Raw genomic sequence first — 18776 nt, 5'->3', positions numbered from 1 at the left:
CTGAAAATTCCAATGCATGATATGAAGAACGGAATGAAAGAAATCGTGCTTTGCCCATTACAATGCAATCAAAATCAGAATTCACAGTGTATTAAACAAGTACAAGTGAGAGCATACTGGTCTGAAAGTGAGAACATAGAGACCTTTATGCTCTCACATTTCATTTGTCCACCTAATAAAATATATGGAATCAATTAATACACTTCATTATGGCTTGTAAATCAAAATTTGCTCACTTTTCGCTCAATATTTTATAATATGGCAAATTACCCAAAATTATAAAGGATACTAAGGGAACTACTGCATTCAAACATAAATTAAAAAGATATCTACAATGTAACATGTTCTACTTGGTTGACAATAATCTTAACAATATTCCTGATCTTTGAGTCCATAGTTTATAGCAATGCTCTTAGTCTAGTTTATGTCTCTTAGTCTATCTAGATTCTGCATGATTTTTGTAATATGAAATTTGGGAAAATAAATTATATTAGTACTTGGCCTACAAATAGTGTTTATGTAAGAAATAACTTCTTTTCATGAGAAAACATTATTGTGTTTGATTGAATAGGAGGATTCACAGAAATTCCAAAGGCATGAGTAAAATTTAGTCTTCAGAATGATTATATTTTCTTCAAACATTGAAGAGAAACATCCGGCTAGAAAAGACAATTGGTGCCCCTACCAATCACAATGAAATAGTGGTTACTTACCCTCCACCTTAACCGAGTGCATTCTCCGACAACTGCTTCATTAACAATATGCATAATCAAAAGTTTAGAGTTGATAGGAGAAAAGTCCTCTATGTTTTCAGATTTGGATTCCGTTACCAGTAAATTGAGGAAATTGCAAACTGCAACTGATTATTTAGCCTAAATCATAAGGCCCAAGGAATTAGAAATTCTCCACCAGTGTTCAGTTCGATTTAGATCTATTCTCTACCAGTGGTCAGTTCGATTTAGATCTCTTCTCTACCAGTGCTGAGTTCGATTTAGATCTATTCTTTACCAGTGGTCAGTTCGATTTAGATCTATTCTTTACCAGTGGTCAGTTTGATTTAGATCTATTATCTATCAGTGGTCAGCTCGATTTAGATCTATTCTCTACCAGTGTTCAGTTCGATTTAGATCTATTCTTTACCAGTGGTCAGTTCGATTTAGATCTCTTCTCTACCAGTGTTCAGTTCGATTTAGATCTCTTCTCTACCAGTGGTCAGTTCAATTTAGATCTATTCTCTACCAGTGGTCAGTTCGATTTAGATCTCTTCTCTACCAGTGGTCATTTCGATTTAGATCTATTCAACTTGCCCAGCGATGCCAAAACCAGAAGTTTATTGATTGACAGGGTAAATTCCTACACACAAGAGACGTTTCTTGTAATATAATGATGACTATGTCAATGGTTACCTGGATTAGCTAACGTCAAACATAAAAAAAAAATTTACTTTCAATAAATCAAAACAGTTATATCTTTAAATATTTATTATAACATGCTAAAACACCAAAATGCTAGACACAGTACAGCTATTGTGGTGTTTGCAGTGAACATATCATGTGTTACTGCATTTGCTGAAGAATAATTTATTATTATCAGTTGTATTATTTTATTCCAAATACCCACGACAAACATGAAACGTTTTCATTTAGTATAAAACATCGGCTAAATTCACTTTCTCTTACTGATAATTAGTAAAAAATAAATTCGTAATTATTTTAATTAATTTACGGTACATTATGTTTTTTTTTTGGAATATCTACTTATAAGTACCACATTTACTTACTTACATCTATTCAAATTAAATCACCAACAGCTATGTACAATGGAGGAGATTTGATATGGAATGTATTACCCTATCAGAAAATCCTTTTAATTATTTTCGGCACATTTCAAATAGTATAAAAATTTATATAACATAGCACACACAAAGGCATAAAAAAAACACAAGTCCTGATCAGTCACATGGGAGGATTATAACTATAAATTGTTAGTATTCCAAGCATTACATCATTAACAAATAAATTAGTATAAAAAAAAATTCACTTACTAAAAAAAATGAGAATTGAGTTCAATGTCATCAAATTAATATTAAAAATCTCAACAAAAAAAAAGACAAAAAATTTAAACTCTTTTTTTCCACTTGCACGGTTTCATATAACAAAGAATCATACATCTTCCAAATGCATTCATTTTCTTTTGGTTTTTTTTTTTGAGGAATGCTTATTCACACACAATTTTATAAAAGTTAAAAAGCGCCATAATATTTTTATTATTATCATCATCCACCGATTGATATTGTCTCTTTCTTGATTATGAAGAAATTCTTCAGTCCTTGATATCATTAATCAGTTATCATGTCAAACATCATCTTACCTAAAAATCTACATTCATTCATCACAATACTTGTAGGGATACTTCATCATCATTCTTCACTTAATTTGATACCTCAGTTAATTTCATCGTGTTGGGGGTGGGAGGGGAGGAGGGAGGGAGGGAAATGTGTCATTTTTGAGTTCACAATCTTGAATGTAATGAGCAAGTGCACAAGATCTTCTAGCAAAGGGTGTCTCTTCAGATCAATTCCGCTACAAATTCAGGCTCTCCGTTCTCATTCATTGGAACAGTGGCGGCTGCTGGTGACTTTGCCGGGTTGTGGGGACGAGATGCTGAATGGAAATGAGATGGCACTAAAAATGTCGATCCTTGGAATCCCATGGCAACTTCATTTGGATCCCCGCCATGACAGTCTAAGAGCTCACTGTACACCTTGGGACAGGGAAATTAATAAGTTCAAAATTAATAATAATAATAATAATAATAACATCAATGTAACAATTTCAGAGTGTAAAAATAATTTGCCTTGACCAGGATTCGAACCCAGATCCCACAATATCCGGTCGAGTGCTTTAGCCACTTAAGCTACCGAGGCATCCTCTTAAACTCTAGTAGTTTTGGGGGCTTCTAAAGGAACAAGATTTTGTGACAAAATACCGTGAATACAATGTCATCGGCATTCGTATTTGTGCGTGCCATGCCACAATCCATGAGGTTAAAGCCAACTTTTCAACACTTAGGCTGTTTATACCCATGACATATTCTAAAGAAACTGTGGGAGATGCCACAACAGTGACTTTTAATTGAGTCATCTACATCTACGTCTACATCAATACCCTGCGAGCCACCAAAAAGGTGTGTGGCAGGGAGTGCAGCACCAGGAGGAAAGAAAGGTAAGGGATGAGGGGTTTAGGGTTTTTCAAATGGAAGGGGAAAGGTGGGGGAACCTGCAAAAAAAATTATGAATGTACTAGTATAACCATGTGCAGTTGCAACCTTGTAGGCTAATACTTATTATGTCGAGCCGACTAGTGGGGGATTTCGATTACAAGCATTCTGGTATCTTATTGCTCTCGGAAAAAATTACTATTTAAACCTTGCAGTCAATCTCTCTAATCTTATATTCGTGATCCCTCCGCCTGTAATACGTTGGGTTTAGTATTATGTTCTTGATGTCATCAGAAAATGACCCATCTTTAAATGTCTTTAATAAGTTTAATCTATATTGTAAAGGCCGCTGTGTAAGGGAATCCCAGCCTAAATTTTCTAGCAAAGTAGTTACACTACTGCGTTGGTCATAACAATTTTTGACAAATCTAGCCCCCCTCCGTTGCCGTCTAGTCGTTGTCTAGCCGTCATTTGCTAATGTGCATTCCAATGCAACAATTTAACAGATGACTCCATTAAAAGTCACTGTTGCAGCATCTCCCGCAGTTTCTTTGGAATAATAAAATATTTTATTCATTTTGAAAAATGGTACAACAATATTTTAATGGTTTTACCATCAATATAAAGATTACTTAACAGATAAACATAAGTTCATAAATGTGAGGAAGATTGTCACAAAATAATTCATCCAATGAGTAAAGTGGTTGAGCAATTAATCAGGTATGTACCCAAATTCTTGAAACTTTGGATACAGTCCGATTTCAATTGAGTAGGCACATAAAGTCGTATTTTCACATTATGAAATGAGTTCTAAGATGAGGACAGTCTACAATAATTAGTATTTAGATTCTCTTTACCCCTAGTGGTGTAGTTATGGATGTGAGATCTTAATTGATAAGTTTCTAGATTAACTTTCACATGAATCAGAGCCTTAAAGATATATAAACTAAATACAGTCATGATTCCATACCTAGCAATCATAATTCAACCTAAAAATGAAGATTCAATAATAAATTCAATCAATTTATGCATTAGATTCCATTGTTAAATGCACCAAAGCTTCCTTTAAAGTGAGTATCTTGGATTTTTTTCTTTAAATCAACCTTAAGCACTGTCGGTTTATGAAAGAAGACTAATACAATTTCTATATTTTTTTCTTAAATGGACACGTTATTCTATTTTAAGTTAATGGCAATCGAATGGTTAGGAAGAGTGCAGTGAAACATAATTATTGTTGCATTAAATGAAGAATTCCATCAATGGGAAATTGGAACAGTTTGCGATTGAAATAGAATAGATTGCGACTACTAGCCTGAAGCGATAACTCTGGGGTGGGGATCAATCATAAGAAAAAGAAGGAAATTAGATTATGAAAAAGTAGCAACTCTATCGAATGATAATAAATTTAAAAAAGTGGAATGTTTGACGTTATTGGGCAAAAAGCTGGTTAAAAATTGGTTTTCAGAACAAGACATCAATAGAAGAATTACACCAGCAAAAGATATCATTGCAAAAAGGATGGAAATAATGAATAATACTTTGAATAAAGGTGTAAAAAAGTGCATTACTGGTAACTTAGTACAGAGGATAGCATTGTATGCCTCAGATTTTTAATTTTTGAGGAAATAAAATGAGTAAACAAATACTTTTGGTGAACACGGGGCCAAATTCAATGAGGGAAATATATACAATGGTTGAAGGAGATTTAAATAGTTATCAGTTTAATGCAGTTTGGATGAATAGTGGATGTTTCCACCGCATATCTTTTATTGTGTAAACACATTTGTGTTCTTCAGTAAAATTCATTAAAAAGACTAAGAAGGATGGTCAGATATCCATAACTTGAATGGACTTTTAAGTAGATGATTTAACTGAAACTGCTGCAACTAACCTCTCCTGGGGCCCCTTTGTAACTGCCTCCGCTGCTGCCAGTTGAGCCTCCGCCGGAGGGGTGCCTGCCGTAACCAGCACCCCTAGGAGTGTGGGGACGACCTCCAGCAGGGATCCGGCCCAATGTAGCATAGTCAGCAGTCTCTGTCACGTTCCCATCACCTAACCTAGGTCCAAGACCAGATGAAGAACCCCTTCTAGCAGGGAGTTGAATTGTGGCATAAGTGTTGCTCTGGGCATCCACCTGTAAAAAATATATAAAAAGACAAAGAATTGTAGGAGAACTACAATATTTTTACAGGAAGGACAAGATTCTGTTGAATTGAGTGGAACATGCTATTCTATTTAGTTAGGCATTTATATGGAGGTTCATATCTTGACGATTTTCATGAAAAAAGTGTTACCTGGGAGAAATCAACGCTGTCCCTTCTGTGAATTCCTTCATCGTGTTGAGAAAGTCCAAGTCCTGCAGATTGATCAGGCTCGCTGAATACTTGCATTGTCAATTCCTGTTCTTCATATAACTTCAGTTTCCTATATTGGAAAAATCATGGTGTGTGAATTTCGTAAATTGATAAAAAGAGATGTTTGAGTTTAAATATTTCAGAAGATAAACCTATATAATGATGAAAGTGGCAGGGGGGCTGAAATGCAAACATTCACATACACATATCCGCTAGTTAATATACTCCAATGGTTTCAATAGTACACAATGTTGAGGTGTCATATAGAATAAGGATGTATCAACTAAATTTGAAAGTTAGAGGTATTTAGTTGAACTGAATTACCAATCTTGTATTTCAACTAAAAACCTACAGATACAGCTGTGAAAACCTTAATAGTTTAAAACCAATGATGATTTTAATTTCAGGCATATTAGCTATTAAGGCAAAATATGATAGAAAATGGAAAAGCTGTCCAAAAAATAGTTATTTTGGGGATATGGTATGTTCTTTTGAAATGAAAACTGCCTCAAATCAGCGTACCTTGTACAAACTCAGTACACATTAAATTTTATACATTCAACAGAGCCACCAAGATATGTTACTTTTTGTTAATTGGGATAATGATGAGTTTTACTTATCCATCATTGTCCTGGGAGATTTTCATTGCACAAGAAAGTGAGAATTTGAACTAAGGAAAATTATCACCAGAATTAATTCCATTAAACTGATACTCACTGTTCTATCCAAAGAGGATTTTCTGTGGTGTTTAACTCATCAATCATTTCTTTTTTGATGAGGGCTTCTTTTTTCTTCAAATCACTTGGAGTAGTAATAACCCTAAAAATTAAAAGAGAGTATTAGTAAAAAAAGTAGTATTATGAAAAAATGCAACGAAATAAGAATCATGAGGAATGGACGGATAATTTTAATGGCAGATATATTCACATGCAAATAAAATTATAATTGAAGAATTTGAATATCGCATCACAAGGAATTTATTTATCAAATGACCACGTTAATAATTCATTTATTCATAGCACCAAGTACAGTCAAGGGAGATGAATGAATACAGAACTGCATTAGCATTTCACCAAAGATCATGCATCATCTTAACCTTAAAAATGGACTCCATGGCACTCAGTACCATGATTATAATGACCCAGTTCATGATTATAATTCTTTAAAATGAATTTAAATATCTACTAATGTAATTGCTCTGTCAGTAGGTAAACAGAGAAGGTCAGAGTCTACAGAGAAGGTTTTTACTGCAAAACTCTGACATATCTCTGATATACTCGTATGGTTAAATGTAGTTGATGGATTCATAAAAAATGGTTATAACATAAAACATGACTTTCTAGCACATTATCCTTATCTTTCAAATACTCCATAACCCACCATCATTGTGCATTGTGCCATGGTTATAACACAAGACGTACTAATGACATACACTACAAAAGTGTAAGAATCAAATCTTTACAAGGTGGAACCAAGGAAATAGGCATAACAGTATTTAATAAATTACCTCAATCATTGAAAGAAATTGGAAGTGTCGGTAGCTCTAAAGTCAAACTTTTGGAATACCTGCTAAAGGAGGTGTTTCACTCTGTGAAAGAATACTTAAATACTTGGTAGTATTACCTTTTTGTAAACCATTACTTATTTCTGAGCAGTATGATGTAATTTTTACATATTACTGTGTTGTGGGTGTTTTTTCTACATAGTTCTTAATTGTTATTGGTGACTCATCATATTCGATGTGCCTTCTATCATGTAAAATTGACTTCTTGTTTATTGTATTCTCATCACCCATTGAGAATAAATTATTATTATTATTATCATCCATTCCATAACTGCATTATGCACTATGTATCACTTACATGGATAGCCATAATGCTATCCATGTAGTAAGCAATAGAAACCTTTTAAGTTTATATATATATATATATATATATATATATATATATATATATATATATAATATATATTATATATATATATATATATATATATATATATATATATATATATATATATATATACACATATATATATATATTTTAATATATATGTATATATATTTCCCATGCTATAAGTTGAAGCTCTAACAACTTCTGGTTCTTTTAACTTTTGTGCTCACAGCTTTACTTAATCAAGTAATGAGAAAGTTTAGGTGATATACTATAACATCAGTTACAAAGCTCCCTTTATTTTCTCTCTTAGCTAGGATACCGTAAACTTAGAGCATGAAAACTGACATAGTATGCACATGATAGCAGCAATGAAGTAAGAAATTCTGGCGGAAGAGTTTGTAAACTCTAGATAAAATATTGATAACCCACTCTATGAAGAAACTGTGGCATAATGAGAACAGTAATTAGGTCAACAAAGGTCTCAAAATAATCAAACTGCAAAAAATACTTTTGCAATTCCATTAAAATACATTCACCCCACATTACACTTGGTATATCTTTTAAGATGTACCTACATAAATTGTATGGCATGCTAAAAAAATTTCCCATCCCAGCACCAATCCTAAGGTAATGGTTTTTTAGTGAGGTAAGAATTATGGCAGAACTAGCTAAAATTCCCCTTGAAATTCAATAGGCATTCTGCATATATATATCATCAATTTAGCCAATGGTTAGAAGTAAAAACTAATTCACACTCAGCGTATTAATTTCATATACAGCTGGTATCATTTTTACTTTGTAACCTCTTCATTAATTTCAAATTTTTTTAGAAATAGGTTGTCAGTATTTTCCCATTAATGAAATGTCTGCCTATCTATGAATATTTCTTTCTGCCGACCCACTTTCAAATGGCCAACTGTTTTCTCATCTTAGTCTATTACTTATTATGCACGTGATTTAAAAATTATAGTCATGAAGTACCATTTATAACTTACCAGTGCCTAAGACAGCAACAGACAACCAGGAATGTTATTAGCCCAACGAAAAGGACAATCACCAAAGCTATTAGAGCTGCCAGGGCAGGATCAAATGATTCCTCTCGTATTCCGACAAAAGCAGGCTGTGAAAATTGATGATTGTAAAATTAGGAATTCACAGGAAATCATATATATATATATATATATATATATATATATATATATATATATATATATATATATATATATATATATATATATATATATATATATATATATATATATACATATTTTGGCAGATGATGCTGAAATTACTTGAGAAACAAGGCTAGGAATATATCTCCTGATTAAATTAAGTTACTGTATACAAAAGAATTTGAAAATTTCTAATTATTATTACCAACTATTAACATCTGCTTTATGCTAAGAACTATTAAGGAAATCCATTTTTACAGAGATTTCCTCAAATATTTAGGCCTTCCTACACATTAATGTGAAACAAACTCACCACAACATTTTCAATTGCAAATCCAGCATATTTATCCTTCAGAAAATCATACTTTGCATCAATGACCTTCAGAACCTCAGGAATTTGAGCGATGGTTTGAGTTTTCACATCAACTACATGGAGGTACATGTCACACCTGAAAAAAGAAATAAATGCTTGTTACAGTCAATATTTATGAAACTTGAAAGGTTTTAGTTGAGAATTGAGTCTAAAATATCACAAGAGAATTTAAATTCCAAGAACTATAGGGAATATCACTACAGTTACTGGAATGGAGGCATATAGTGATTTGCACCCAAAATGTGAGGATTTCACAGTGTGAAAATCATTCACATTGAGGTGGATCCATAGTTATAGTACATCTGGATCCCGGTCTAGGTGAATGATTTCAAACAATTGAATCATTCTTTCATTTTCTTATGTGTTCATGGTTTAGTATATGAAAAGATTGATGACTAGTTGTTTTTTTTCAATTTTGTACCTGTATTGGTTGCCATGAATCTACTGGTTAAGTATAGGTTTTTTATGAACCTTGGTTGTTTAGATGGTTGCAAATTGACTTAAGAGCTCTGACCACATCAGAATTTTATTGCAATGTTGATGAAATTCATACTATGTCAGAGTGAATTCAACTAAATAATATAGACGTATATGAATAATAATACATGAATATTATGTTACTTTTGCAAATTAACAATTTTTCAGAACCTTAATGCCAATTTGTAATCAGTGATGGAAAACACATAGGGAGGTGTAACCGTTAAAATAAGCTGCAACATGAAATTGGAATGCCAAAAAAATATTAACTTCAGCATTAACACAAAAGGTCTTTGCAGTAAAAAAAAGATAAAATGAAAATTGAAGTAATCATTTAATTTGAATAATTAATGGAGAAAAGTAGTTAAACTTGATAAATAAAATCTTTTTCAACTCCCAAGAATATGCTCCCAACTCACAAGAATATGCTCCAGTAAATGAATCAAGTAGGCATTCATAAAACTTTATATTAATCAAACACAAACATTAAACACAATTTGTAGCTATCACAAATCCAAAATTGGATTTATTGACAATTACTTCTAATTATAACGTACCAATCTCTTCTAATTTGACCAGAGGAGTCCACGTGATATCGGATATCATCCACAACAACCAAGCTAAGTGTTGCATTAGAGAGCTCTGAAACAATTTCATCCTTCTCCTGATTCACTTCTTCTGGTGGTCTTGAGAGAATTACTCTTATGAGTTGCTCTGGTTCATAGATCCAAATCTGTAATCGAGGAAAAATATTATCACATATCACATTATACATTATACATATACATATATACATATCAAAATGGGTCAAGAAGAAATGGTGATTCATCATTTAGTATCATACATAAATAAAAGTCCATGTAAAGAGACCATTTGAGTAAATTAACTTTTTATCAGCAAGGGAAGAAACAATATGATGAGGAACTTTGATGACAAGTGTTTCATTCAATCTTTCTTTGTATGAAATTAAATATTAATGCTAATTCTTTAAGATACTAATGAACTCAGCCAATCAGATCAATGTGTTCATTTTGTCAACATTCACGTATTTAAATAAACCCAAGTTCCTTTGGTTTCCATTCCACTCAATCACCTCTTTCCTTTAGTTTGTGTACAGGGAAATAATGAAAAACACAATCCCATCATCTTTCCTCATCCGTAGCTGCTTGCCTGCCAATTTCAGTTTAGAAAATTTAAGGAAACATCTCAGATGAAGAAAGTGGAACTAGAAAAACTATTCATGTTTGTTTGATATGTACACCTCTTTCTGTTCTCCCAGATTTATGATATTGATATGTAAAACTAAATGCGGAAGGACCCATGAGATTGTATCGTAAGGTGAAATACTTAAAGAAACACTTACATGGACTTTGGCGTGAGTTTCTCTCTCCGGAGGTGCTGTCTCACGAGCAATGATATCAAGCACAAATCTATCCTGATTGTACTCTGTCACATAATTAGCTGTTACTAGACGTCCATCTGCAGTTATGTTGAAAGGAGATGGCACAACTGATCCAGATGATACATTTGAGCCATATCTATAACAGACATCATTCTTAAATTTAGCAAAATACATTATTGATAATATTGTAGGTGATACATATTTTTTTCAAGGAAATAAACAATAGTAGACAATTAGACAGTAAGCCCCGTTTTCAAGCATTACACGTACCTGTATAGATTTGAAGTGAGAATCAAAAAGGTAATTGAACCATTTTCTCCCTTATCTGGATCTACAGCTCTCAGTTTAGCCACAAACTCATTAATGTTAGCCATTGCATTAATTCCTGCCACAGAAGGAAAAGCAACTTATAGGTATTGAACAGGTAACTACTTACAAAGTTTACTTTCAAATGAAATATAAATATATATATATAAATATGTTTATATATATTTACACACACATATACACACACACACACACACACACACACACACACACACACACACACACACACATATATATATATATATATATATATATATATATATATATATATATATATATATATACACATATATATATATATAATTTATACATATATATATACACATTATATATACACACACACACACACACACACACATATATATATATATATATATATATATATATATATATATATATATATATATATATATATATATATATATATATAGATAGAAAATGTGGGTACCCAGAAAAACTACTAAATAGTAAAATTCTCAAACCATCAACACATTACACTCCCCTCCCCAAACCAAACTGCCCAAAATGCCCTTATCCCCTTTCCCTGGGCCTTAACCTTATCACCACTTTCTTCCCTGGAACACACAAAATTAAACATTGAATCCGTGACCTCTTCCCCATTATTAACAACACTCAGTCCACATCACTTTTATTCCCACATTGTCCCTCTGTTTCGTTTAAACGCCCGTTGAACTTGCGAGACATCTTCAAGTCCACAAAACCAACTGCGAGCACCCTCGTCTCTCCCCCGCCCCTATCCGCACCATGCAACCGCCCACGCTGCAAATGCTGTCATATTCTAAGACCCTCCCCCTCCCTCAGTATCAACTCCCAACCGCTCACCACCTGTACCTCAAAAAATATTATATATCGCCTCTCCTGTAACTTCTGCCCTGCCTTCTACGTGGGCGAATGCACGACCGCACTCTCCTTCCACATGAATAACCACTGATATTCCACCAAATCTCCCACATTTCTTAATTATCCCATTCCTACTCACACTGCTTCCCACAATCAATCTTTTGAAGACTGCTTCTCCGTTTCGGTGATTGAAATCCTCCCCAAATCTGCTAGTATAATAGAGGTGAGAACCCGCGAGATGGCGCATATCTGGGTGGCCCAATCATTTAAACCCCCCAGGCTGAACCAAGCCCACTGAATGCATCATATGGCTGCCTACATATCCCCCCCAACCCCTTGTTCATTTCCTATTGGTCCCTTTACCTCTCCTTCCCCCACCTCTCCCCCGCACATCCTCTCCGCTCTTCCCCGAGAACGCCATTCTGAACCACCGTGCTGTCGAAACGTCAAATAACATATTGTGAGTGTCCTTTCTATGTGTTTCTATATTCTACAAATCTACATCTGTGTTTTTATATATCTGTGCGTCGCCGAAGAGCGTTCCATTTCGAAGATATATATATATATATATGTATATGTATTCTCATTGCAAGAGCAATAAAAATTCAATGGTATCATGCTTCTTCATGAAAAATATCCCTCTTTCGAACTCTGTTTCATGATTAAATTGACCAAAGATTGATTGGATAATAACAATCGATGAACAAATAAAGAGGCTGACTAAAAGAGTGGAGAATTTTAACAAATCCATTTCTGAATCACCAGTCAAGACCTGACAGTAGACTTCTACATATTAATAGATTGTTCACATAACTCACCGGCATAATAGTCAGATCGATCAAAAACAGGAGCATTATCATTTTTGTCCAACACTGTAACATGGATGTGTGCGATGCTGGGGTCTTGCTCTCCTGTATTTGGGAAGTATTCATTCTCAGGCTTCATAGTACATGTAAAAGAAAGTCATCTATTCAATATGTCTGTGCCAAATAAAAAATACTGAATACTGATAAATAATAAATATGGGAAAAATAAAGATACAAATAGGTATATCAGAAAAACAGTCGTACTTAATTCATTAGCCTATACTGATTAGTACATTTAAAAATAAAAACAAATGGAAGATTAATTGGCTCTCCAAGGTTGAATTTTCATGCAAGCAAAAGGTGTATAATATTGCATCAGTTAGAAAAACCTCTGACAACTCTGATCATACAGTTACCCCGCTGATGAGACTGATTAAACCTTTTATTTCAGTTACTGTATCATGTAACACATTCACTTGCATGAAATCATACCTTGAGACATACCTACTGGTTTGTATGTACATTTGAAATAGCAGAAACATGTTCTTGAATGATAATTCAAACTTACAGAATAGATGTTGTAATCTGGATCATTGGTAGCCTTTATGTAGACATCATAAGAATCCCTCTTCTCCCTATCAAAAGTTGTATTGGCATACAAGATTCCTTCAGTGCGGTCAGTGTAGAAGAGTCCTCCTTCATTCCCAGCAATGATATAGTAAAATATTTTCGCATATTTTCCTTCATCACGATCAATAGCCACGACTTGACCTGCGAAAGAAAATACACTCTATGAGCAAAAAATTTTGTTTACCGACTTCTTTTTTTATTGATTTATTTATTTTAAAACGTTATTCACAAACAGCAGTAGCACCATTTTACAGTGAAAAATATAACAAACATGGAAGAGGACAAAAGACAATAACAGCATAACAATAACAACGAGAACCAAGCATGGACCGGGGAAAATTTTAATTTACTGAAAGGTGGGACAAAGCTTGGGTGGTGAAGTTCTTGCATGATGAGTTAAAGGGGTCGACAGTGTGAGGGAGTGAATTTAGAAGGGATGAGAGGCAAAATAACAGAGAGCGCTTGGTGAGAGATATTCTAGGAATAGGCAGATGGAGTAGGGAGTGGGTGCGGGTGGATTGGGTTGGTATCCTGAAGTTGAAGAAAGATAGCAGTTCAGGGCAATCAATAGTCGAGTTTAGGGTGTTGTATTGGAGTTTTAAATCAGCTTTAAGTCTGCAGCTTTTGGGACTAGAAATGGATAAAGAAGACAGAACAGAATTTGAGGACATATTGCGGTAATGTGGGGCTTGGTGTTTGACTATTTTGGCAAAGAAGTGAGAGATGCAATCAAGGGATTTAAGATTAGTTGGGGATGAGGTGGACCAAATGGGGGAGCAACATGATGTGATGGGAAGGACAATTAATGAGAAGTACGAATGGAGTGCAATTGGATCTTTAATTTCTGTGAAGCGGTAAAGAAGGCCTAGTAGGGACATTGCTTTATTTTTTAAAGTCTGTATGTGGTCGGAGTAATTTAGTTTCTGGTCAATTAAAATGCCAAGGTCTTTAATGGTTGTTACTATTATGAACTAAGAAAGACATTCATAATACATATTTTTACTGTTCAACATGCATGAAGAGAAAAAAAGCAGAACCTATTGAATATATTACTTCAGATCATGACAGCAGTCATTAAAGACCACAGAGGTCTTGAAAGTGGTTGACTACATGTATATGCATCTTTGTGACATGACACTGAGCTAATGAAGACATTATTTTTACCACCTAAACGCATGACATTGCTAGTTACACTGACCTATTGGCAGGCCTCTGTACTCATTTTCTGGAACTTTGAAGCGGTATGGTGTTGTTGTCTCATCCATTGGAAATTCTGGTTTGTTGTCATCCGAATCCACAAGTAAGATGGTGAGGAATCTCAACGTCTCATAGGATATAGGTGAACCGTGGTCTTGGGCCACTAACACCAGCTGTTCACAAAGATTACAATCAAAATTAGGAACATGTAATTTTCGACAAAATTCTTCAACTTTGAAGTATACATATGCAATCTCTACCAAATAAATCTGAGATCTTTAATCCTAGATAATTAACAATGTAAAGAAATCATAGAATGAAGCTATCTTATATGTGAGATAGAATCTCTCTTCACCCTTCTTACTCCAAAGAATTTTTGCATTTTTTGAATGACTGTTGGCAACATAAAGAACCACCCATCAGATTCTGAATAAAAGACAAAGTTTATTTAATATTTCAGGATAAATTGGGTTCATTTGGGATGATAAAGCGATTATATTCCTAATTAGAAATATTTCAGAAAAAACTTCTTTGAAAAATTAAATTTATCAATTGGTGACCAATTCTGGAACATCTCAGCTAAACAAAGCTGAGGTGCTTATACCTTGAAAAGAATATTGTTTCGATTTTCTGATTACATTGCAGCATGAGAAATCATTGTAAAAATTATCAATTATTAAGTAATGTAATGGACTCTTAACAGTCCTTTAATTAATCCAAAAACATGGAAAAATAGTTTAAGAAATTACATATAACCAATCTAACTGTTAAAAAAAGAATCCATGCTCGAAATAGTAAAAATAAAACCTTGAACAGTTTAGATAAATACTCAAAGAAGTGACAGATATGATACTTTTCTACCATTTTATTTACATACATATATAAACAACAGATTCAGGCGAGATGTATTGGAAGTTTGTCTTAATGAGATAAAATTTGCACTTTTCCGCAAATTTATTTTTAACATACAATGCCTTTCAGTTCATCCAACTATCATCAGGTACAAGACAATATTCAACATGTGATACATCACATTTATACCTGTTTGAGGATGGGGGGAGAGAAAAGAGTATGGAGTGAGGTAGGCTGGGACAAAGAGGGTCATTTTGGAAAAGAAAACACTTTGTCCCTCCACATACACTCCAAAACTCACGACCCAGGCCTCGATTTACAAAGTCATCATCTCTGCAAGTCTGGTTTGATGAACCGAAATGCATTGTATGTTAGAAATAAATCTGTGGAAAAGTGCAAATTTTTTCTCATAATACATACATATGGTTGGTTTTGCCCTTATAGGGCATTTTATGTCAACTTTACATCTACATCTATATCTACATAATACCCCGCAAGCTGCCGCAAGGGCGTGTGGCGGGGGGTGTTAGGTCACCAACTGTAAAAAGGAACAATACCACATGCAAAAAAACAGCACGGAACATTTTAACGGTTGGTGACCTAACACCCCCCGCCACACGGCACTGCGGCGGCCTGCGGGGTATTATGTAGATGTATGTAGATGTAGATGGACACAGGATTTACAAAGGGAAAGGGATGCAGAGGAAGAATGGAGGAGTATTTTTGACCCTTAATTCATGCTAATAACACTGTAGAAAAGTATCATGTCTGTCATCTCTTCGACTGTACATACATCACTCTCACAAAGTTAAGCCTAGAAATTCAACATTGCGTGAAGATAAACTTACTTCATATTTGGATTTTACTTCTCTATCAAGAATAATCTTTGTCCTTAGTTCTCCAGTGTCCGGATGAATTACAAATTCATTTGTTTCTTGCGTGTTTTCATTTCCAACTTTCATATGATATGAAATGCGGCCATTTTCTCCTGGGTCTTTATCTTGGGCCTTCACCGTCATGACCAAATAATTTGCCAGACCAGCATTCTGCGGGAAAGTTTACAAAATTTAGTGTACAACATTGGAACAGTTCAATAGATTAGATTAGGATAGACATAGATTTCTCCTTTGACTGGAATTCGAACCAAATGATTAATATAATTTATTGGTTCATTTACCTCAGGAACTTCGACTGTAGCATTTCCTGAAACTGGCATTATGAATATTGGTTTGTTTTGATTCACATCAAGAACTGTGATATCCACATTTACAGTGTCTAGGAATTCTCCTGTGCCATTTTGATCCCTTCCTTCAACTGAAAGATGGTATTGACCTCCCATTCCCAACAAAGACTTAGCCGGATAGACAATGCCAGATAATGGATCAATCCGAAAGAGACCTGAAATGTACAAAACAAACATGGTTTCATTACTTTATTCTCATTAAAAATATGTGGGTTGTCAATCCTCATTAATTAATAAATTGGCAGAGATCACAGCACCTTTGTCATTTCCTGAAGCTATGGAATACATAACGAGAGAATTAATCCCTTCATCTGCATCTTGCGCCTGGACTTGCTTGATTGGCGTTGGTGGTGTCAGGGGAATGTTTTCCAAAATTGATGCTTGATAGAGATGTTGGTTGAACACAGGTGGATTGTCATTTGTGTCCAACAATTTGATTCTCACCTTTTCAAATGAAAAAAAAAACCAAGATGTCAAAAAAATTGCATTTTTCGACATGTAGTGCTTAAAATTATGATAGTAATAACTATAATAAATGTGTACCGACTTAATTGCTTTCTCATTTTCTCTTTGGCATCACATACAACAAATTACTCGACATACATACTAATCATAAACATAAGGAGTAAATATGACTCCTAGTAATATACATAATAATAATAATTTTATTTCCCCAATTGACAAGTACATAGTATGGTACAGAATATCATACAATTATGTAATCGTATAGGGTACGTCAAGAAGTACACTAACTGGATTACTAACCAGAGAAAAGAAAAATAAAATAAAATTACACCTACACACATAATTAAGGATTTACACAATATAAAAATCAGAATTACCCAGAATTGAAGTAGTCATTCACACTGTAAAAACATTTTTCATTTAAGTACATATATAACTTATTTTTAAAAATAGAGAGTGATTTCTCATTTTTTAAACTAATGCCTGTTGAATATTTGGATGCACAGTGAACGAGGTCCCTTGGTCTCGACATTATTGTCATGCTAGCAGTCACCACACAAAGATGATTTCTTGTCCTAGTCCCATAGGCGTGTGTGCCATTATTTGATGGGAATAGATGCATGTTCTTTTTTACAAACATTATCGAATTATAAATAAAAACACTAGGGACTGTAAAGATGCCAAGGCTTTGAAAGAGAGGTCTGCAGTGGGCTCTATAGGGTTTATTCCACATGGACCTAAGCAATTTCTTTCGAATAATAAATATTTTATTTAACTTAGTTGATGACCCACTTCCCCAGATTATGATACCGTATGATACAAGAGAATAAAAAAGACCATAGTAGAGCGTTTTTAAAACATCCATACTAACAGTATGTTTCAGAATTGAAAGAAGATAGTTCACAGAATTTAATTTTTTACTTAGATTTGTGATGTGCAGGTCCCATTTCAGGTATTTATCAAAATATATTCCCAAAAATTTATACTCATTAATAATTTTACAGTTATTTGACATAGGCTGAGAAGTACTTTTATCAGAATGACAGGTTTTTGCAGAGAAAATCATGGCCTGAGTTTTTGTTTCATTGAGAATAAGGTTATTCCCATAGCACCACATGCCCATGTCTTGAATAATGGCTTTACCTAGAGTCATTATGATATCATTATGATATCATTATGATAAACATAAAATATTAAGAATAGAACCTTTCCACTGTTGAACACATTTAAGTTTACTGTACATACCGGCACGGTAATGCTTCTTCTAGCTTCAGGAGGGGCTTTATCACTGGCCACCACCTGGATGACTATTTCAGGGGAATTTTCACGGTCCAGAACAGCAGAATTTTGGACAATTATCTCACCAGATTTATCAATAATGAAGTCTTCCTGATGCTCTCCTAAAGTTAAAATGAAAACAAAAGTGAATTAAACAGCTTATTTCCTCCTATTTAACCAAAATGACAATAGTCAGTTCAGTACCAATTTCAACATTTAACTCAT

General features: G+C 33.9%; 1 protein-coding gene across 1 annotated transcript in view; it reads right to left on the bottom strand.

Moving 5' to 3' along the window:
• Positions 1-2083: 2083 nt before the first annotated feature.
• The window catches only part of Cad87A (cadherin 87A), a 627410-nt gene continuing 610717 nt past the window's right edge, over positions 2084-18776 (bottom strand). The window contains exons 20-35 of the mRNA XM_071599425.1: positions 18519-18673; positions 17066-17252; positions 16743-16963; positions 16414-16611; positions 14715-14886; positions 13455-13657; positions 12899-13019; positions 11163-11277; positions 10854-11028; positions 10048-10223; positions 8954-9089; positions 8464-8588; positions 6291-6392; positions 5514-5643; positions 5111-5353; positions 2084-2763 (exon numbers count right to left, since the gene is read on the bottom strand). Coding sequence (XP_071455526.1) covers positions 2569-2763; positions 5111-5353; positions 5514-5643; positions 6291-6392; positions 8464-8588; positions 8954-9089; positions 10048-10223; positions 10854-11028; positions 11163-11277; positions 12899-13019; positions 13455-13657; positions 14715-14886; positions 16414-16611; positions 16743-16963; positions 17066-17252; positions 18519-18673 — 2654 coding nt within the window. The 3' untranslated portion in view covers positions 2084-2568. The remainder of the gene's footprint in view (positions 2764-5110; positions 5354-5513; positions 5644-6290; positions 6393-8463; positions 8589-8953; positions 9090-10047; positions 10224-10853; positions 11029-11162; positions 11278-12898; positions 13020-13454; positions 13658-14714; positions 14887-16413; positions 16612-16742; positions 16964-17065; positions 17253-18518; positions 18674-18776) is intronic.

Source organism: Hetaerina americana, unplaced genomic scaffold (genome assembly GCF_022747635.1).
Source record: "Hetaerina americana unplaced genomic scaffold, ioHetAmer1.1.p SCAF_11, whole genome shotgun sequence".
NCBI lineage: Eukaryota > Metazoa > Arthropoda > Insecta > Odonata > Calopterygidae > Hetaerina > Hetaerina americana.
Note: the sequence above shows the minus strand (reverse complement) of the source record. Positions and strands in the feature narration are given on the sequence as shown.